This window comes from Balaenoptera physalus, assembly GCF_965194825.1.
Source record: "Balaenoptera physalus genome assembly, chromosome: 12".
Lineage (NCBI taxonomy): Eukaryota > Metazoa > Chordata > Mammalia > Artiodactyla > Balaenopteridae > Balaenoptera > Balaenoptera physalus.
The window spans coordinates 22030881-22054487 of NC_138897.1; the positions used below are offsets into that span (position 1 = coordinate 22030881).

The window sequence follows — 23607 nt, forward strand, 5'->3', positions numbered from 1 at the left end:
GTCTTTTTCTCTTCCGCTGCTTCCTTGTCCTTTCTTCCCTCCCTCTTTTCGAGTTACCTTCCAAACAGCAATTCTTTAGGAGATTTAACTGCAGATATTCCAAAGTGTAAAAATGGTATCTGTATTATTATATATTAACTGAAACCCTACTGAGTGCTAAATATGATAGAAAGGGAAAACACACACACAACCACAAAGAAGACTTAATAGCAAACCAACAAGATTAGAATGAATGTTGGGAAGCTTTAAGAAAAGGTGTTAACATCATCCACAAACTAATACAAATATTGAAATAAACAGACTGGGAACTAAGAATTCTCCAATCAGAGTCTTCTCTGTAGAGATCTGGCAGAGTCTAAAATGGTGAGGGCAAAGTGATAGCGCTCTTTCTGCTTTGTATATGATGGACTGAGTGACCAGTACGACAGTGAGCCTTAGTAATGAAAATCAGCAGCCCTGACCTGTGTTGATGACATTTGTAGATATGTTTCCCCCATCGGTGACCTACCACATGTAAGCCTTCTGCCTCCGATTTATGAGGTACAGAAGGCCAAGTGCAAAAGTATGAAAAGGTTACTCATTATAAGCTGAAAAGTGGATAAACTCATAATTTTTAAAACATGTGAAACACATGTTCCCCAGGTAAGACCTTGCACTCCAAATGTCAGGCCAGAGTGAATTCTTAAAGCCAAGTTATAAAGCTCTGAAAATAGAGTTTATAATGTTGACAGGCTCTTGGAGCCGCTATAGTATAGAAAATTTAATATGTCACCTTGTTTTACAAGATTTTACTGGCATAGAAGAAAATTAAAACATTTAACATCTTTCACTTCACCAAATTGCTTTCCTCTTCCAAAGTGTGGCACCATTTGTGGTGCTATTTCATTGATAAACATCCTTTTTATTGTTACCAGGCTGAACACACATATTCTCAGCTTTGCGCTCACATTTCCTTTCCAAAGCACTGAAATGCATATTGGGGCAGCATTATCATGTCATCTTATTCACACTTTCTGAAGGCATGTTAAGTTGTGAGAGTTCTGACGGGGAAAGGGCTGAAATTATTTACGTAGCTACAAAGGCAACATAAATGATGCCGATCACTTAAATATTTTCCACGAGCATTTCAAAAAGCCTTTTTTAAAGAGAAACATTTGTCCAGTACACAAATTCTGAGGGAAAAAGACTTCGAAATGATAGCTTAGTATTTGGAGGAAACAAATTCCAATCCTCTGGCAAAATAAGATGACTGCTTGCATTTCTGAATATAAGTAGACAACAAACATAAAATGGGAGATAGTTTTCTAAGTCAGTTACAAATAATCAAGATTTATATGAAAACACAACTGTGAATCCAAGTCATATCATTAACAAGAATCTCTTAACCCAAGTAATATTTTTATATCTCTAATGATCATTTACTTTTATGAAAGGTTGAAGACCAATGAGGGTAACAGTCAGTCTGCAGTTCATATGCCCTCCCAGAAGAAGAAGGGTCCCGAAGGTTGCTGGTCCAGAGAAAGCCCTTCAAGTTTCCACGATAAACTTTACTTCAGATTTTTGCTAAGTGACAATTAAGAGATGTTGTGTTCTGATATCACCAAAGAACAAAATCAAAACCATGAGTATTATCCAAGTACTTTCCAGTGTAGTCATTATTTTACTCCAGGAAGGAATATCAACCCCAAAGTGTTGGTACTAAGAGCTTTAAACAGGCACATATAACCTTACATGTTTGCACAGAGCTCATCTGGATGTGGGAAAGCAAGACCCTGGATGAGAAACAGGTCAGATAGTCACAGAACATGCAGACATGCATCCCACACAGGAAAAGAGGCCTTCTTCATGGGGTTTCTCTCTTCCCATTTGCTGCAGGGTATTTAAGGAATCTTCAAGAGTACTGCCATTCTCTATTTCTTATAAAACTTCATTCATTAAGCCCTTAGTAAGTCTAAGCACTTCTTGATTATCTTCACAGCAACCTTATAAGGCAGGCCCATTTTAAGAACAGAAAAGTAGGCCCAGAACATTTCCACAGAGAGCCCAAGTTCACAAAACTAGTGAATGGATAGAGATAGGATCCAAAGTCTGTCTGGCTCTGAAGCTCATGCATCTGACTACCATGCTATGCCATATAACTAACCAGGTTCTAAAGAGTTTGCCCACCTAGAGAAGTTGAGAAGATATAACATGATCTGTCTTCATGAAGTCATTGACCAGTGGAGGAGTTGTGTGTATGTCTGTGTGTGTGTGTATTTCATAAGGACATAGTGTGACATGTTCCATGCTATAATGGGGGAAAGCCCAGTTTACTGTGAGTTCAAGGAGGACGGAGACTTTCCTAGCCTGAGGGACCAGGTCAAGGTTCCTTAAGATGAACTGCATGAATCCAGTCTCATTAAAAAAAAAAAAAAAAAAAAAAGTGCAAGAGTGAGCATAATGGTTGAGAAAGGGAGACATACAGAATAAAGTATGCAAAGCCATGAGCACCAGAATATGCATGTTTAGGAAACTACTATAAAAACTGAAGGGAAGAGTGTGGACAGGATTATAGATTGGGCTAAAGGCACAGGCAGGGGCCAGACTCTGAAGGGTCTTTAGGCCCCCGGAAAGAGTTCCCATTTTTCTGTGGTGCACTGATATGACCAAATGCCATTTTGGACCTAAAAGAGACCCCAACCCCATGTCATTTTCATGAAATGACACCTACTAGAAGACTCCTTTCACACAAAGCAAGAGAGACACCTATCAGCACAGGGAAATCCTAGGACTCAGATGAGATGTATTCTTCTATAATGCTGTATATAAGAGTCTCTATTTTTTTGTTTTTTTTTAAGTGAGGCAAACCCTCGTAACTGTTAATTAACAGTGTTAAGTCACCACTACTCATTGGAGTAAGGAATAGATTTCAGTGATATTTACAAGCTAAGGAGAAGCCAGTTCTATTTGCTCAGTCAGTGGCAGTAAAACAAATGCTGACCTCTGATGTTTAGGTCCAGGCTAACAGAATGTTCTTGAATCTACAGTATCTATTAAAATGCTGATACTCTTTGACTCAGAGATTACATTGCTAGGTACACGTCCTAGAGAACTTGTCAAAAATATGCACAAAAGAGTATCCACTAAATACAAGACTATACGTAAGAGCACTATTAACAAAAGTGAAAAAAAATAGAAACAAACCAAATATCTATCAATATACAAATGGTAAACCAAAAAATACTATGGAGAATTAAAAAATATGAGGCTGATCTGTAAGAACAAATATAGAAAAATGTTAAGCTATATCATTAAGTGAAAAAACAAGTGACAGACTATTTAAAGGATAATCAGATAATCTTGTTTATGTTAAAAACAAACAATGGAGACAGACAGTAGGTTAGTGGTTGCCAGGGTCTGAGGGGAGAGGGGAATGGAAATGATAAAAATATTCTAGGGTTAGAAAGTAGTGATGAATATACTAATAATGAGTGAATTACATACTTTCAAAGGGTTAATTTTATGGTATGTGAACGATTTCTTAATCAAAACAAAAAAATCCCACATCTATACAATATGTATGTGTTTGGGGTGAGGAGGATTAAAGGGGACATTTACTTTATCTGCAACTACATCTTCCAAACCAAGGCACCTCCTGAACTGACACTCAACTGGAAATAACCTTAGAGAAATAGCCACACGTTCGCTCATAAAGTACCCAATGCACTGTGGGACCCAAAGGATGCCCCTGGAAACAATGCTTAGATCAAAGAAACACTAATTATTTTTTACATCATGTTCCAGCCTTTGGAAAAATTTTCTCTTTGCAAGAGGAACCACAAAAATTCAATCCAATAAAATCAACCAGCACTGAAACTTAATGTTGAAGCTATATAGGCTTTATTAATCTTTAAAACATTTTCTTAAATAGATTCCTAGTTGGTGAAATGTTCCAGGTAAAAAAATCTCAGCAAATGAAACCTCATGAACAGTCCTTTTAAGGGTAGTAAAGCTTTGGGTTACAATAAAAAGGATAAATATATTTTTTATAAAATAAAATTTGTAGCAATATGTATAACAGAACAATAAATTAGAGGGATTATAAATCAAACAGACTTTATGACTGTGCTGTTCATCAAGAGATTTAAAACTAATTTTAAAGAAGACAACAACAGCAAAAAACAAGAAACAGGCCCAAAATGGAGTCTCTTGTGCTAAGCCACACACATTTAACAAGTCAGTCTGAATTACTTGGTCAGCACTAGTAAGATAATCTGCCTAAAAGACCCCAACTTCCTCCAAAGGAAGACAACCTTGCCTGAAACAATCCACTCTTTGCTAGAAATTTCCTTTTTCCTCTGCTTCTGCCTATAAAGCCTTTTATTTTGTTCAGCTCCTTGGAGCTCCTATCTGCTAGATGGAATGTTGCTTGATTCATGAATCATTTAGTAAAACCAATTAGATCTTTAAATTTACTCAGCTGAATTTTGTTTTCTAACAGGACATAGAGGCTTAGCCAAGAAGATTCATCTAAATGGAAGGGTGTATGTGCATGCTCTGTATTTATGTCTAAATATCTCTGGGTAACCTAGGTTAGAATGTAGACAGTGTAAATTCAATTGTTTAAAGAACCTGATGGGAGATGATAGAATACAGACTCTCTTACACACACACATCCCCTCCCTGTACCAATATCTACTGATTTATTTACATGCAATCACACTGACCTGAGCTCACTAGATTCCGAATTAGGCATATAACCATCAGACTTCATCACCCTCTAGAAGTCAGAGCAGCTCTTTTGGGTTCCTGCACCTAATTCCAATGCGTGTGTGTGAAGGTGATTTCCCACACCACCAGCATTTATCTGGACATCAATGGGTGTCCTTACCATTCAACTCGATTCTGACACCTATCTGTCTGCCTAGAGACAGCATCAGATTCCACAGGTTAAGGGTTCAGTCCTACAAGACTGTCTCCCTGTCCGTCCACTTCAGATGCCAGTCACGAGCCCAGGTTGTTACCTGTGCTTCTGACCAACTGGCTATAAACCAGAGGTTCCTAATGACCTCCTCCCTGGGCTCAATTAATTTGCTAGAGTGGTTCATAGAACTTAGAGAAACATTTTACTTACTAGATCACCAGCTTATTTATTATAAAAGGACATAACTCAGAAACAGCCAGATGGAAGAGATGCACATGGCAAGGTATGGGGAAAGGGTGTGGAACCCATGAGACCAAAGGCACCATTAGCCCAGCACCTTCACCTGTTCACCAGCCTAGACTCTCTTGGAACCTTCTTTTGGATTTTTATGGAGGCTTCATTACCTAGGCAGGATTGATTAAATCATGGACATCAGTGATCGATTCAACCTCCAGACCCTCTCCCCTACCAGAGCTCATGGGGGTAAGGCTGAAAGCTCCAGCCTTCTCATCAGTGGCAGGATTAGTTCCCCTGGCAACGAGCCCCTATCCTTAGATGGGGTTCAGAAGTCACCTCATTCACATAACAAAAGACACCTTTATCTCTCTAGTCACTTAGGAAATTCAGAAGGCTTTAGAAACTCTGTGCCATTAATGGGATAAAGACCAAATATAAATTTCTCCTTACGAATCACAATATCACAGCCCCACAGCTCTATATGGCCCAGTCAGAGCAGGTGCCTCTGTACCTGAGTGGCATGTAGAGACAAGTCCCAGTTAAGGACCTGTCTGAATTATGTGTTGCTTCTCACAAAAAAAGGGCTGCTTCTCATATGCTTTGGGAAGTTTTCCCAATCTGCCTTTCAGTTTAAAACACTCTAACCTCTGGGACTAAGGCAATAGGTTTTGTCTTTTAATAGAAAGTCTCCAAAGAACTTTCAGCTGTAGCTCTGAGAGTGGCAGCTTTGAAGATACTATATCATATTGTACTATTTTAGTATGTGTGTGCATATGTATATGTATATATATGTGTGTGTGTGCATGTGTGTGTGTATGTAGATATATATATATATATATATATATATATATATATATATATATATATATTCCCAGTATATTGTGAAATGAGTAGATATATTTGGGTTTTGGGATTTACTGTGATTATTTATTTGCTATCAAAAAAATTTATCATTGTTTTATTGTTGTTGTTACATGCTAAACTCATAATTCAAGGTCCAAAACAAGTTATTTGCTACACTAAGAATATGTGGCTCCTTCTTATATTCCAGTGGCTGCCTAGTCACTAGAAATCAACTTACTGACTTATTCTAATTCTCATCTCTACCGAATAATAGACATATTTAACAATTATAGGAGAAATGACCAGTGGATTAGACTGCTTATTATAGAATATATAGATATAGCTTATAAAAGTAGACTATTAAAAAGCAATACCTTCTTAAAGGGAGATGTTTTCACTGATGGTATTCAGTACTCTCATCTCTAAATATGGATCCTGATAAGAAAAGTTTAAGATAATTTAGGGACTATATACACTGAGATTTTCCATGATTTCTTCTAACTAACTTAGTTTCTAGAACATTCCTAAGTTTGAATCTCTCCTTACCTTGTAGAAAAACTTGTATCTAGTTTAAATACCTTAAGTTGTAGATCTTTACTAAATTTAAATAATAAATTTTAGCATGGACATAAAAAACACAATAGAAAAAAATCAGTACCAGTGATAGGTTCATAAAAGTAAAATGCTCTATTAAATTTATTATCAATCATAATTTTATCAGAGGTTTACAGTTATACCACCTGATCTATCTACTTTACTTCCTCTGATTTAAGTCTTTGTTAGCCTGACAGTTATAAAAAAAAAAACCCCAGAAAACAAAAAAAAAAATCTCTTGTATTCCAAGGGGGTCTTCTAGAATTCAAAAGAGTTTTTGGTTAAAATACTACCACAGTACTATTTTACTATTAGTATTACTAAATAGTATTACTATTTTAGATATTACCCCTTCATTTTTATTACAGCACCAGCAAAAATCACACTGTAGCTAGCTTAACAGTTGAATAAAAGAACAGTGCTCTTAAGATACTGAATTTTAGAATGAATAATTAGCTGTTTCCACTGTCACATGAATTAGAATTCATGACAAAGAAAAGGCAGTGAAAGGTTGGAAGATTTTTTAAAGTTATTTTGTTGATGTTTCTACTATAAAAAGCCCTGTCAAGTTTTCTTTTGTAATTTTTATAATGTAGAAGATGTCTTTCTACTCTGCATATTTTATTCAGGAATATATTTCTATTTTAATTTTACTGCAGAGTTAATTGACTTAGGAAGGAGGCAACTAAAAACCTACTCTTTAAAATGCCGTTATTTAAGTTGAGGGTGTGGGAGTGTGTGGGTGAGTAGGCACCGGGCAATATTGGTGATTATCCCAGTTTTATTTGGCAATAAAACTAAAAGAAAATTATAAGATTAGCACACATACAACAATTACTTATAACACCACAATCTTTCCTTAAATTTTCTTTCTTTCTCACGTTTTAACCACAAAACAAAAGAACACTTAGCTAAATGAAGACAATTAAGACCATTAAGAATTATGGAGTCAGAACAATGGATTTTACTGCTCACCGTCTGAAAATAAACAATATTCCTCTCAGTATAAAATGTAAAACTTTGCTCTGTAACTGAACCTTCCCCAAAAGAGAATTCTGAGAGCATTCAAGGGCACTGGGATACATTTTCCAAACTGCTTCACTGGATGAACTTGACCTTCTAGGCAAGATTCTTATATTTGTTCTTGTAGAGGAAAGGAATATGAGCATTTTTTCTTGCTATTTCCTTTCCATAACATTTGAGTGGCCCGAGGCAATGTAGTTTATTCTCCCTTCTCTTAAGACAAGCTCCTTTTTCTGTTTCCTTTTAAGTAAAAATGTAAAGGTCAGGTTATCATTTCACAAAATGCTCCATTCTGCTGAAGCAATTCTAGCTTCTCTCATCATAATATGCTTTCACTAATTATTTCATAACTCATTTAAATTGGAGGCATTCTGGAAGGGAATTCATTGAAACTACTCCTCAAGTAACTAATTATTTTTTTTAAACTCAGGGGAATTTTAATTATAATGCCTGTGTTATTTAAAAGCAGAGTGCTACAATTTGCATCTTGAAACATCTATTGTAATAAGGAAGTAGAAAAATATGCTCCTGAATGAAATAACAACACAAGTAAATGCAATTTAGTTGGCCTTTTCTTGATTTTCAAGAAACAGAAAAAAAAAAAAAATGCAAATTCGACCTGAATTATAAAACCACTTACAAAGATAAAAGATAACCAAAATCTTGCCCCTAGAAAGACTATTTATAAGCTTATTTTAAAAATCACATGCTCTCCACATTTCAGGAGAGACTGATCTTGTGTCATTATTTAATGCATAGCTGTGCTAGCAAAATCTTATCTTAGAAGAAAACATCCAAATCATAGTGTTTCCCCATGTTGGGAAGGAAAAATCTTTCCTTTACCCTTCTAGGTTCTTCTGACTGGTCTAAGAGTTAAATTGACATAAGACAGATTAACAGAATACCACATTTAATTTCATACGTACAGGAATCCCACATACATGAGAGCGTAAGAGAACCCACATATGTGAGAGGTTCAGAGACAGAAAACCAAAACGAGGTATATATGCTGTCCTGAGCTGAGGAGTGGGATACAGGCCGGGGCTTCCCAGAACAGGAGGGTCATTCACAGGACAATATGAAGAAGAGCAGACATTTAGTAATTAGATATTTGTCCTGCCATACAGATGGGGCCACTTAGATAAAATGTATCTCTGGCAATAACTCTTTTTCTGGGAAAAATCCCCAATTTAAATTCTTCTAGGTTGTTAAGGGACAGACAGTAGTTTCTCTCGAGCCCATAGGATCTCCATTGCTTTTAGCGCAAAATAATCCACATACCAAAGTAGCACATCTTGGGGAGGCCTCTTCTGAACCCCTATACCCATAAGAAGTTGATATTTTCAAGGCAATAAATGCATAAAAGAAATCTACTATTATTTTCCCCTTAGTTTATATCTTGGAGAGTTTCACTGATTAAAAATAAATGACTGAGTGGGAAACTATTCGCAGTATCCTTAAACCTAGACCTTAGACTGAGAAGCAAAATGATAAGGGAATAAGTGTGCTCCAGACAATCTGAGTTCTAGTCTCTGCCTGTAGAAAGCCACTACCTCTTTTCAGTTTGTTCTCTGTCATTTTGGGTATCTATATCACAGGGCTTTTTTGAGCCTTATGAGATAATGTGTATGAATATACTGTGCAAAGAGCAAAGGACTATAAAATAAAGCAAGTCAATGGTTTTAATTCAAGACATAAATGCTTAAAATTAACAACAACAAAGAGAATCTACCTGGACACAAATGCTCTATAATGTATCCTGCAGTCAGTGTTGCTTCACGTAAGGGAGGAGAGGCTGGCCGCCTTCCATCCCCAAGAGTGTGAATACAAGCAGAGGAAGCACTTAGGTTCCAACTGGGCTTCTCAGAGCCCTGCAGGAGAAAAAAGTAGATGGGCAAGTAGTCATGTGGGTAGGTGGGTGTGTTGGATGGTGGATCTGTGGTGGTGGTGTAATCTGGGAAAACGAATAAGATGACTCTTTCATGATTATTCGGAGGAGCTCTGTAGTGATCTGGTTTTCTTACACATCAGCATTATTTAAACTCCCAATCTAGACCGACTAACTCCTGTGGACCCAGCATAGGTGAATCTTTTTCAGTTGGAAGGGTATCAAGGAGGCTTGGTTGAGAAGATTGCCCAGCATCTTTTTTCCAAAATGACAGCAGTTATTGCTTGATCTAGACCCAGTACAAATTATATTGGCTCCACTGACAAAATAGATCAACTTTTGAAAAATGAATTTTGTAGTTAAACTGATTTTGGCATTGCTGGCCAACAAACTGCAGAGATTCAACCATTTGAAAACTCAACTCAGTCTTGCCAGTTTGTAATTATGGATTGCAAGGCAGATATCTGATCTAGGACGATAATATTTATGGCTCAGGATTTGCAGCCTATATTTATCTCCTTCCCCCCCAAATTTTTTGTACCACCACATGGGAATATTGAAAGTTGTCATTTCCTAGTAGTAATAATTGTAATAACACAATAACCATTATTAAGTCTATTTTTACTACTGCTGCTATTGAATAAGAATCTACTCTGCACTACGGCTTTACATCCTAGATGTTATTTGAAAGCCAGCACAGCCTTAGGAGGTAGATTATTATTATGTCTGTTTTACGGAAGAGAATACAGGCTCAGATAGCTGGTGACATCTGGCATAGGGAAGACGTGCTTGGCCAGATGCAAACTCATCTTGATGTTATGCGAAGAAATAAGGAACTGACACATGCCTTTTATTTTTTTCAAGTAGCACATGAATATTCCAGCACAGTCCATCTTCTAATAGTTAATTAATTTGTAGACTATTGAGATATAAATCAAATTATTCCAACTCTGCCCATCAAGAGTAGGGACACACATAGGTACATTTAACTAATCACATCAAGGTCAATAATGAAGAAGTGGATGAGGAGGAGAAGGAAGAAAATAACATTGGCCAGAAACTCTCCATAGATGGCAGAAAGCCCCACATCTTCATTGGTAAAACAAATATCTACTGAAAAACTACTAAACATGTCTGATGATTTTCTAGGTACTGAGTGGAGAGGGTGGTAGGAGAAGTTATATAAACAAAGTCTGGCTCTGCTTCTCTCTTCAAGCTGTTCTCCATCTAGAAATGCTAAATAGAGGTACACAAGGCAGAGAAATACTGCACCATTTTAGATTAGAGCTAATTGGATACAAATGCAATTCCCAAGTTTCAGCCAGTACTGGCCAAATTGCTTTCAAATAGAGATTTAATAGCCCAGGTGTTCCTTATTGATAGAACTCACAATTCCCAGAAATACTGACAGTCGGTAGCCTGTTACACTGAGATTTTTAACAAGATGTTGAATGGGCTGGTAGCCCCTCATTTCTCTTTCCTACTCTCTCTCCCTCTCCAGCTAAGCATGTACTCGGGGCTTAAAGAGCACTTGAGAAGTTCTTAGAAAATAGAATGAATGGTGTATGGCAAGATCATTGCATGAAATAAGCTGACTGATTAAGGACCGATTTCATTTGCCACATTTCTTTTTATCAAGACACTTTGAGAAATCAAAAATGGAAGAGAAGCATTCTATTAAATGGGCTCTACACATCACCTGAGGGTAGAGAACAGATTTTTTTTTTTCTCATCCAAAGAAAAGCTGCCTGTTAACTTTTAGGAGTGACTGGTTTACTGACTGCTAATGCTTTAAAAATGAGATTAAATCAGGCCCGTGGTCTTTATTACAGGGAAGATATATGCCCCTTGTGCATTCCAGTGGTTTGGCAATCTTAACCTCAACAGACATAACACTGACATATGCTGTGTTGCCAAACAGCAAGGTAAGTGTTTAAAAGGCTGTGAATAAGCCTCATTGCCTTGAAATGATACAATCTAATATTAAATTGTAACTCAGTGACTGGATCTGCCAGCCTATCCTTGTACAGAATACGAAAGTCAAAAGAAGAAGCCACTTTATTTTAATATCTCACAGGGAAGGGATTATTCTTCATCTCACCATTGAAACAGAGCATGTAAAAGTGAATCTAGATCACAGGAAACAGAAACCACAACTAATCAGGACATTTTCATTAACAGCACACGTATGTGTGTGCCTTTTGGAACAGGCATCAAAGTACCAGACTGATTCACTCAAATCGGCAGAGCTACGTTGTATTGTGGGCAACTGACGGATGGGATGTGAGCGTCCAGAAATTCTCAAATGCGGGAAATCAAACTGTACCCTTTCTGCTTCATTTGGAGCATTCCAGGAAAGCAGTTTTTACCTCAACCCTCAACACTTGCTCCACTTTTCTTTTTTAATCAATCATCGTTAACATTGACTTTCAGTTCTCTCTACACTTTACGCTCGTCAATCAGATTTCAGACACCCATCACTCAGAGATCCCAGGTGGCTGATAGCCTTGGTTTTCCTGATCAGGATGCCACCTCACGTGTGTCCTGAGTGAAGGAGATGCTCTGCACCCATGCTTCAGTCTAGCGTTGCTAGAGAAGGTGGAGGGTTCCACTAGGTAGGTTGACCAACTATTCTAGTTTTACGTGGGACTGAGGGGTTCTCAGGACCAGTACTTCCAAGTGCTAAAAGCAGGTCAGTCCAGGTTAAACCAAGACGGCTGACCACTGTATCGCCAGGACATCTTTGCTCCAGAATAGTCTGGTTTAACTGAAATATGAAAGAGAGTCCTTAGTGAGGAAAAGAAGCCATAAAAGAGTGGCAGGAAGTTGAATTTATGGACTGATTGCTTATCTATGAGATCTAATTTTTTATATCATAATCTGACAAAATCCCTTTTTTCAGATTTCAACCTTATCGCATCTTCACTAGAAGAGTACAAGGTGTGGTGGTGGTCCTGCCTGATTGTCCTAGTCTATGTCATTGCTGAAAATGAGTCCGCATTCTCGTCAGTCTTCCTGTATACAGACTACATGGACCCTGGGAAAGGAAACCCATATCAAATGACTACATTATGGCCTATTCATTCAAGTGGATAGAACTGAAGATTAAGTATGAAAGGAGCCCTTCAAACCTGTTTACCTATTTGAAGGCCTAAATTTATTTCAGGTTGGATCCATTTGCCTTGTTTTGTGTCCAATATCAAAATTAAACAACAACAAAAAACGAAAAAACAAAGTCAAAGCCCAACTTTTAGCTGAATCATTATAGAAATGAGTAAAATTTAATTCCTCTTCCTACAGGTCTAACTCTGAAAAGAAATAATCATGAGCTACCCTCTAACCAAAATAAGTGGGGCAAAAAGAGTAATATCCATGGATTCCAGAACATTCAGAACTGTTTCTTTCAGGGTCTGCACCACTTCAAAATATATATAAAAAGAAAAACTTTTCATCTTATTATTCGGTTATTGAGTCAATACATTACCAAGCATAAAGATATTTGGAAGCACTATTCAAAGTTTTATTTTTCATTTAGAGATTTATATGTTGTAGCCATTATAATTAAAATAAAATCCACTACTCTAAAGGCAAAAAAAAAAAAACCCAAACAAATAAACAAGCACACACACACACACACACACACACACACACACACACACAAACTGCAAATTTTCATCATTAGTGATGTAAAATGGAATTAATTAGGAAATTATTTTTCTAATATTTTTCTATTAATGAAAACGCCTTCCTTACACATAAGTAGTGGATCAACTTGAACCAAATTTTGTTTTGGAAAATCTCATAATGTTATGTTAATTGTTGAGATTCTTCTATTGTTTTCCAAGCTAATTTAAGCAAAAAGTCAATCAAGACTATGAGGAAATAAACATACATGTTTTTACATTTTTTCCTTTTTCTTAAAAATATACATTGTTTTTGCAAAAACTAGTCTGTTTTTTTAATCTCAAAAAGAAAAAAAAAAAGGAGTCGAAGAAGAGATGGAGAAGGAAGAGGAGGAGAAGCAAAAATCCACTTACCTGCCACTGCAACTTTTGCTGTCCGACTAATAATTGACCCAGAATCTCCTAAAGATGCCTCACATTGGTAGAGTCCCTCATCTGGCTTATGGTGCCTGGAGTGAAGTATGTTTTGTATCAACAGAGAGCCATTTGGAAGTTGCTGCTTCCTTTCGTCCATCCCCAAGGCAAGGTGGATGCCATCTTTCTTCCACTTGATAACTGGAGCTCCTCGGTCGGACTCTGCAGAGCAGTTCAGGAGGACATTTCCTCCCCGCATCGTGACGGCATCAGAAGGTTCCGACAGGAAGCGCAGTGATGTGAAAGACTTAATCTGGAAACCTGGAACATGAAAGTACAGGGAAATATGTTCACTTATTCAAATAGATCTCAGGAGTCAATCCCTTGCCTTTTCCTCACAAAACTTTTTCAAAACACCTGGGGGCTTTGAATAATGTCCAAGGCTAAATGAAACTTAAAATCAAGGATGTTGTGTTAAAGAAGTGAAAAAGTGTCCAACTGAGGTAACCACAATTAATGAAACTACTGGTCCCAAAAGTAATAATATAAAAAATTAAGAATTTATAGAAATCTAGGCATGGCCACCATCACATATCAATCAACACTTGAAAATTTAGACAGAATAGACTAATATTTTCCAAAGTAGCCACGGTGAGACTTCCCTGGTGGCACAGTGGTTAAGAATCCGCCCGTCAATGCAGGGGACACGAGTTCAAGCCCCGGTCTGGGAAGATCCCACATGCCGCGGAGCAACTAAGCCTGTGCGCCACAACTACTGAGCCTGCACTCTAGAGCCCACGAGACACTACTACTGAGCCCGCATGCCACAACTGCTGAAGCCCGTGCGCCTAGAGCCTGTGCTCTGCAAGAAGAGAACCACCACAATGAGAAGGCCATGGACCGCAACAAAGAGTAGCCCCCGCTCGCCGCAACTAGAGAAAGCCCACGCGCAGCAGCAAAGACCCAATGCAGCCAAAAATAAATAAATATATTTTTTAAATAAATAAATAAAATAAAGTAGCCATGGTTAGTAGTGTGGTAGCTAAGATTTAGGGGGCTATTTCTATCTCTGCATTCTGATTTTAGTATCCAATAAATTAAAAAAAAAATCCACTCAGAGATAGTATTTCATTAACAACAATAACAAAAAACCAGCTCCAAACTGGGTGGGACAAGTTATTTAGAACAAAGCTCAGGTGGGTTTTAAATAGGTAAGAGATGCCACTTGCAGAAGCAAGTCAATAAAGCTACCACCTAAAGTCACAAACCCCTGATGTGTCTCAATTTCCATCCAAATGTTGCTCACGAGCCAGGAAGTCTAGGTGAATATTATAGTTGGATTTTTTTTCATAAACATCTATGAACATAAGAAATCAACAGAAAGAACAGAAGGTCATTTAAGAATCTGGAGGAGGTAAAACACCTACAATTAGTTTAAGTACATTCTTTTCAGGGCTGGCAGCACAGCATTTGGCAGAATATTTGGTTGTTGAATCAAAGACTTTGATGAGGTCTCAGGAGGTCATGGGGCTCACCCTTTGCTCAGACAGGTGTATACCTAAATCACTCAAGTTCAATTACTTTAAATTTCATTTTCAATGATCTCTGGGGCTAGGGATTCTACAATATCCCTTGCTTTCAATATTGAATCATTCTTAGAGTCTTAACAGAATTTTCTTGCTTCCATCTAATCCCATTTTTCTCCTGAATCACCCTGTGTAACAGTGCAGAGGAGAGGAACACATCTTTGTAAGAGCCCCTTGTTATTTTGAGGCAGCATTTAATTTCTTTAAAAATACTCCCTCCCCTAAGTTATGTTTTAGCTTCAATTTTCCAGGATAACAATCTCAACTTCATTAGCTTCCTTAATTTTTCTGTGATGGGAACAATTTTTGTTATACTTTGTGAAAATGTTCCAGTTTTCTATTATTTAAAAGGCAGGCATGTAAGTTGCTTATAATCAGTACTCTTATAATAAAGGATTGACCCATACTAGCACCAATGGACAGACTTATTTCTAGCTTTGTATACTCCACTTTCAAGATAAAGCTGAACAGCTTCTCACTGTTTCTCCATGGTGTTATCTGCCATGTTCCCACAAACCCAATTTTTCTAAACCTTATATTCAAAATAAGTCTGTTACTTTATTGTTTTTGTTGAAATTTGCCCATCATTCATTGTCATACACTCATTTCATCCAACTAGGTCATTTACCCAAAGAAAGCAGCTGGAAGTTTGCTCAAATTATTATAAATTGTAAAATAACAGTGAGCATCGTGTCTACCGTAAATTATAATGGTAAAAATCCCAAAAGATACAGCCTCACCCTCTCATTGTCCAATAAGGCCCTCCTCCCCTTAGATTGTTTTGGTGTAGCCAACCTAATTATAACCGCCCACTCCTCTAGTGGAAAGTACATCACATCAGAAGTCTGGCTAGTTAGCCCTTGGTCCTGGCTTTACTATTTAAAGATCTGTGACTCAAACAAGCCTTTTACATCTTCAGAAGCTCAGCTCCTTCTGTGAAATGAGGGTGTTGAACTTGATGATCTTTGAATTCAATATCCAGTTTGGGAACTTTCAGAATTAGGATGGGTTGAAGACATCCATCAAATGAACGCTGCTCTAAGCTTACTGAGATGCTAACAGTGAACAGCTAGCTAGAGATACACCAAGGATGAGAAAGTAGAAAGAAGTTCTAATGTCCTTAAATGTCAAGATATTTCACTAGAGTACTACCTGCAATTTCCATACAAGTAGCATTAATAAGGCAGAAATAAGTTTAGAATTCAAGACCAGGCAACTATATTAAAAAGCATTGATTGCTTTTTTGTTCTTCCTGGGGCCTATATTTTAAACAACTACCTCGTGTTGAACACCTTATTTATGTCACAGAACACATAGTATATTTCACACAGCTGCTTATGACAGCATGTTAATGAGCATATGTGCCCATTATCACAAATAAATAATCCACTTAATCTGAAACAAGGAGGTTATGACAGTTTTCAGCACTGTGAGTACATAATTTGGGAAAGTTAAATAAAGATTAACTTTTCTTCAATACAATTACCCTTGCAGTTTGCTGGCAATTTGAGCTTTTGTGATCCTTTTCACAATTATACTTTGAACATATGACTCTGGAATAAAGGTGGCTCACTGCTTGAAGTAATTTGCATTAGTTACTTCATTTTTAGAAAAGATGGGCATGGACCCAAGCAAATATAATCTGTTGAGAAATAAGAGGTGTGTCTCCAATGGTCCTGGTTTCAAAGTTTTAGCTCATGGTAGGTGCAAGCTGCCTCCACCCCCTTGGGGAGTATACACAGGCCTAAGAAATGTCTCACTGATAATTACACTGACTTCAATCTAGGCTACCCTCCTCCCTCTTCTCTTAGAGTACTAGTTCCTCTTGGAGGAATGTGCCTACCAGTGTATCATATCTTATAAAATAATTTTATCAAATTGTTTCATCTAAAATTCAATGTGAAATCAACTACACTGATTTAATGTAGGAGCAGAGAAAGAAAGATGATAAAACTAAAGAAAGCAAAGAAGTACAAATAACATTCGGAACTTGTAGCTCAAAAAATTGTGGCTGGAATTTGGGCAGAGTTCAATGAGGATACAGATCGCCTAGGAAATGGGTGAAAGATTTAATCAGAAAGCAATAGAAGAATGCTTTGGAAGAGTCAAAATGAAACTACCTATTTTACAATTTTACAGAGGATTTTACATTAGAATAACAATGGTGAGAATTTCATCCAGAAGAAAGCCAACAGGAGAAGTTTTCACTTTGTTTTGGTTTGGTTTTATCTTTAAGATGACCATGGTCATTCTGTTGAACCCTCAAATAGTAACATTTCCCAGCCTTGCTTCATAGAAGAAGCAATCTTTTTGGCCTGCTATAAAATTATATAAGGTAATTATATTTAGAGAAATGTACTTGAGAATACCAAAATCCCATCCAGTAAGAAATTTGTACGAGTGAGTCTGATACCAGAGTTCATGATAAGAATATGTGAGTCTCAGCCCTCTCTCTCTCCAAATTTTGTCTTGGGAAGATTCCTAAATCTTCTTTGTCTAGGATTTAGGCAAAGAGCCATATATGCATTTAACTAACTGGTACTGTTTCTTATCTGTGTTGGTCCAAGAAAAATAGAGTATCATATTATCCTTAGACATTATTCTTTTTCTTCTTCTTCTTCTGAAAGATGGTAGTTCATAAGCAGATACGAACACAGCAAAACCTTTAATGTTTTCCTAATGAAAATATAAAGGAAGGCCTACTCTTAAGAGGTGACCCAAAGGAGAAATATTAACATCTATTTGCTTTAGTTTTGTCAAACATAAATAAGCATAGGAGAAACACTCCTAGGGATATTCCCGATTTATATTAATTGAGCACCTAGAGATAGAGAAGATCCTCAATGTGTTTTAGAAACTCACCAAAATGATCAAGCAAATAGTAAAAGTGTTTCTGTAAGGTTAAGTCCCTTTGGGCTTGCTCTCCTTATCATATTCTTGTTAATTTCAAAGACCAGTCACAGAGGCAGACTAACTTAGAATGGATTTTTAAGGTATGACATTTCATCTACAGTATTAAACATTGTTAAGTGTGAAAAATAATTCCCTATGAAGTCAGAAATTCCTTTCCATGTCCAATGTTTTAGAGCTTCTGCTTAAAGCAATAAAAGCTAAAAATGAAATTTATGAAAAGTAGCATGAATGTAAAAAGAAGCTCCTAAAAGATTTTAAGATTAGAAAATGTCATACAAATCCCCATAGAACTTACTATACATAATTTTGTCTCTTTCAAATGATGAAAACTTTTACTTTGGGATGCTTGGAGAGTCTGTGCATCCCCAGATTCATGTAATCAACCCAGAAAGTTCCGCCATTATTATCTTTTCTTAGAAATATATTCTACTGCATCTGTTTCTCTTGTGTTAAGATAAAGAAAGAGACCTCCATTGAAAGAAATTAAAACTATTCTATGGGTGATAGAATATAATCCATTTTCAATTAATCAAACATCACTTACATGTGCAGCTGCCACTCTGGAATCAGCCCTAGCAAAAGCTTATAAGGTCTGTGAGGCTATGTGATGGAGGAGGGGATTTAAAAAACAAAACAAAAACCCATGAATTAACAGGTCCCCTAATTAATGTGAATATTACTTGGTTTAGGATATCAGAATATAAATCTGACACAATGGTTCTTAAACTAAGGTCCCCAGACCTGGAAAAGCAACACCATCTAGGAACTTGTTAGAAATGCACAATCTCAGTCTACACCCCAGACACACCCAATTGGTCAGCAACAACGGGGCAGAGTCCCACAATGTGTGCTTTAATTAGCCTTCCAGGAAATTCTCACATTCACTAAAGCTTGAGAACTGCTTCTACAAAACTTCCAGTTGGGGAAGTTTGGGGATCCCTACAGCTTGGGGATCCTTGTGTTTTTTGAACTATCTTGTTATAATGTTCCATATTTGGTGAATTTGTGCAATATGGTCAATTCTAAGTAGAAAGATGAAGTTAGCAGGATGACCCAGGAAGGCGAATAACTGAATACCATTTCAACACATATTTTATTAATATTTGTTGTACAGTTCTCTTTGAGGGGCTGAAAAAAAAGTAGGGAAAAGGCTAAGAAAGAGTGCTATTGGTGACAACGCCTCATCTTTCCTTTGTCACCAGCACTCTGGACACCAAATGGCCATACTGGATTAAGAAAAAAAAAAAAATTCTATAGTCAATTGAACATTTAGAATGTTCTTTGGAATAGTCTTGGTTGTTCGCACAAGGAGCTGTCAAAAGATTTCTTTTAATCAGCTGCAATAGCTATAATCCTCCTGCAAAAGAAGTTTTGGAAAATATAGTATTCTTTATCAGATTACATTTCTTTCATTACCTTTCAGCTCCACAGTATAATTATGGCATTTAAAAATACTGGAACTCTAAACACTTGCCTGGGTGACCTGCCCCTCAGACCAGTTTAGTCTCCAGATGGGCAAAACCATATTAGCACTCATTCTGCTGGAGCCCGGAGGTATACTTTATACACTTCATATTAATGCAAAACATTAACTTCAGCCAGCCCAGAGTGAGAAAGTGTAACTCAGCAAAGCCAGAACCAATGACCACAGGGGTTTCTGTGAAGTATCAGTGATTTTTTTCGACTATGATAAGAGACACGGTAAAAATACTTGTCCGAAGATGTGGTCATATCTTTAAACGATTGTGTGCATTCCAGCCCTTCAGAGAGACTATGTTCAAGCCATTCGACTTCAAGTTTTTATTACTAACAAATGGAAATCAGAAATGAATGAGGTTTTATGGCATTCATTCCTGAATTTCAATAAGGCAAAGACTTAACAGGAAGAAACACGAGTGCATTTTACTATGGGAATTTATTAAGTATCATTAAAATGTAGGGAAGCAATGGATGAAATGAAAAATTTTCAAGGATAGTTCCAGTTTCTCCCCCATTAGCATCTCTAGATTTAGCAAATAAAAATTAAAGATATCAGTTACACTTGAATTTCAGATAAACAACAAATAACATTTTAATATATACGTGCTTAAGACAACAAATGCTTATATTAAATAAATATTGCATAGGACATACTTATGCTAAAACATTTTTTGTTGTTTATTCAAATTTCAAACTTAACTGGACATACTGTATTTTATCTGGCAATTTTATCCCCCATGAAATTATTTCCTTGAGGCCATGGCAAAAGTAAGCAAATAGTATATGAATTCATACTACCCTTCTCAGTTCTGACGTATCTACCAAGAGTGAACTCTTGGAAAATTACCATGAGTGAATCAGGAAAAGTGATTTTAGTGTCAGGACATTTGCTGACCTAGTCCAATACCACCAAATATACACGTAGAAAGGTTGCTGAATCTGTTTTGTTCTTAACACAGCGATCCTTCTTTTTCTCTTCCCTTTACAAGACAGGGAGCAAAATTCAGAAATATAAATACAGGATGTGAAGTTCAAGAAGCAATGGTCCCACACAGACGCTCCTCATCAGACATTCTGAGCACGTGGTATCTTCCACAAAGCAGTGGAGGCTTTGCAGAGAGATCTGAGGTTTTTATAGGGCAAGAAGTGTGTGCCCCAGGCAACTGTCTGAGTGTCCTCTGGCTAAATCCAATGGTAAAGAAAAATGATAAGGGCCAAGGTGGAGTAGGGGAGTAGCTTTCTCATCTCTTTGCTGCTTCAAGAGCTGAATCTCTAAATCACAGCTTGATTTTGCTGTGTGATACTGGGCAAATTGTAATGGGATTATTTTTCAGCTCAACAGGTAACACAGCCTGACTTCTAGGTTATCATTCCCTAAGCCTCATGCAAAATTAACACTTAAAAGAGAAACTTTGATGTGCTGCTTAATCTGCCCTGGGTTTGAACCTTTATCCCCTGCCTCATTTTGGTAAAATGTAAGCTGGCTTTCTCCTCCCTTGTGTTTTTCATCAGTAGGGGGATGGACTGCTTTTTATGAATGCACAACTGTCAACTGGAACACTGAGAAAGGTTATTCAGAGTGTTTAGAAAAAGTACCAGGTAATGGGTACCTAGTGCATAGGAATCTCTCCATCCAGATGGCAGTGAAAAGTGGACAAACATTGGAATGCCAGGTATTGTTAAGAGACCAATCAACTTTCAGAACCTTATTATTAATCAAGTTGCCCATATTTACTATACACAGATAAGAACATATAAACATAAAACCAAATGTCATAATACTCGCTCATAATCCTGCTTCACCTGGTGATAGCCACTGTTGAAATTTATATGCATTTCCTTCTAAGAAATTATTCATTTTTTGATTCATAGTAATTTGCTATTTTATCCACATGTTTGTAATAATATGAGAGAGAGAAAGAGTTTATATTCTGATCTCTCTTCCTCTTCTTATAAGGACTCTAATCCCATCATGAGGCCCCCAACTAAACCCAAAGGTTCCATCTCTAAATATACACCAGGAGTTAGGGCTTCAACATAAGAATTTGCCAGGGCGGGGGCAGTGGGAGGGGCACAAATATCCAATCCATAACAGGCAAAGAATAGGCATCTAAGGGAAAAAATCTGCGGGGATACAAGGCCAAGAGGTCACAGCGAGATGTGTAAGACCTGGTAGACAAGCAAAAGAACTCTGCTTTAACACTGATGAAGATGGAAACCAAATGGAGAGTTTTCAAGACAGTGAAAAGGTCCAACTTATGTTATAAAAACAGTAGTTTTGAATAGGGGAAGACACTCCCACCCCCCAGCCAGGACACTGGAGACACTTTTGGTTGTAACAACTGGGAAGGGTGCTACTTGCATGTAGTGGGAAGCGACCAGGGTAGCTGCTACCCATCCTACAACGCACAGAACAACCCTTCAGAGGAGAGAATTATCCAGTCCAAAATGTCAATTGTGCTGAGGTTGAGAAATCTTATTTTAAAAGAATCATCCCGGTTGCTGTTTTGAGAATAAGGGTCATTGGAAGAAGAAGGGAAACCAGTTGGGAGGCTAGTGCCATAGTCCAGGTGAGAGATGACGTGACTTGATAAGAAATGGTCAGATTCAGGATCCATTTTTAAAGGTAGAGTCAGTGGGGTTGCTGAGGGACTAGATATGGATTGTTGAAAAAAGAAAAGAGTCCAGGATGAGTCCAAGTAGATCAATAGAGCAATTTACATAATTTATATGCAAAAAAGGCACACTTGCAAAACAAAGCTCTCAGCACAAGGGGTCAGGAGACCTGAATACTTTGTCTAACTCTGTCACTCACTAGCCCCTCTGAGTGTGGGCTACACCCCTGGGAGTCAACGTCCTCAACAATGAAACAAGGAGTTGGACTGCATAACTTCTAGGTGTCTTCAGCTCTCATGTTATAAAAGTCTATGAGTTCACACATATTAACTTTGCTACTTACAAAAATTACCCTCTAATTTAGGAGAAAATTTGTTATATGAAGAGATTTGCTATAATCATGCTGTGATCACTTTATCACAGACTTATATGAGAGCACAAAGAGGTGCAGGTACTGAAGGTGCCAAGAGATCAACAACCCACCTTCATTATCCATAAAATAGCGAGAAAGTCTAATCTTTTCTCTTGAAAATAAAAGACTGCAGAGGTCACTCTGCCAACAAAGCACAGGCTGTTTTATTATGATTCATGAGAAATGAAGTATTCATCTTGTGGAAACTACTGAATATGTGAAGGATTAATTCCATAAAGGTCTGACAGGTCCAGGGAAAGCCTTGAAAATTCAGCAAACCTCATGGTTGATATTGTGGTATAAAGTCTGATGGGGGTACCCATACTGGTAAAACATTTGTGTTATAATGATCCCAATTTTCTCGACACAGAGGCCCAACAGTGTTTTTTATTAAAATGTGGTCATTCTTTTTTTTTTTTTGAATTTTTGAATTTTATTTATTTTTTTTATACAGCAGGTTCTCATTAGTTCTTTTTGTCAGGATATTTACTGTATCTTGTCACAGCAGAAAGGTGAGCTTTTCCTGCTTAGTCCATGAAGGACATCAAGAAGGAAAACCCACAATGATAAGAGAAACATTAACATTGGAACTGAGAGCCAGTGAGCTTTAAACCACTCAGGAGGTCAGCCTTTATTAAAGGACCCATGTAAACAACTTGTTTTATTCAATGATGATTTAGATTCTATAGGAGATGACTTAGAGAGCAAAGGATGAAGTCTCTTTAAAGGATCAAAACCATAATGGGAAGTCTGAAATATATATATACACACATATATACACACACACATATATATATACATATATACACACATATATATATATACACATATACACACACACACACACATATATATATATAGAGAGAGAGAGGGACAACATATGCATGATCCATGTGAACTTCAAAGATGAAGGAACTATATCTGTGTCCCTCAACTAAATGAAACAAAATGATGAAGACACACATGTGTATTTCTCATCTAAAAAGGGTTATTTGCATGCATGAGTTAGCTTTAACAGTTTCTAGAAATGTTCGCATTACAGTCGTCCCTAGAATCCAGTGTTTATTACCTTGGAC

The 23607-nt window shown here is 37.2% G+C and overlaps 1 protein-coding gene across 1 annotated transcript in view; it reads right to left on the minus strand.

The window, feature by feature from the left end:
- Positions 1–23607, minus strand: part of DCC (DCC netrin 1 receptor) — a 1180955-nt gene that overhangs the window by 753163 nt on the left and 404185 nt on the right. The window contains exon 2 of the mRNA XM_082416529.1: positions 13526–13846. Coding sequence (XP_082272655.1) covers positions 13526–13846 — 321 coding nt within the window. The remainder of the gene's footprint in view (positions 1–13525; positions 13847–23607) is intronic.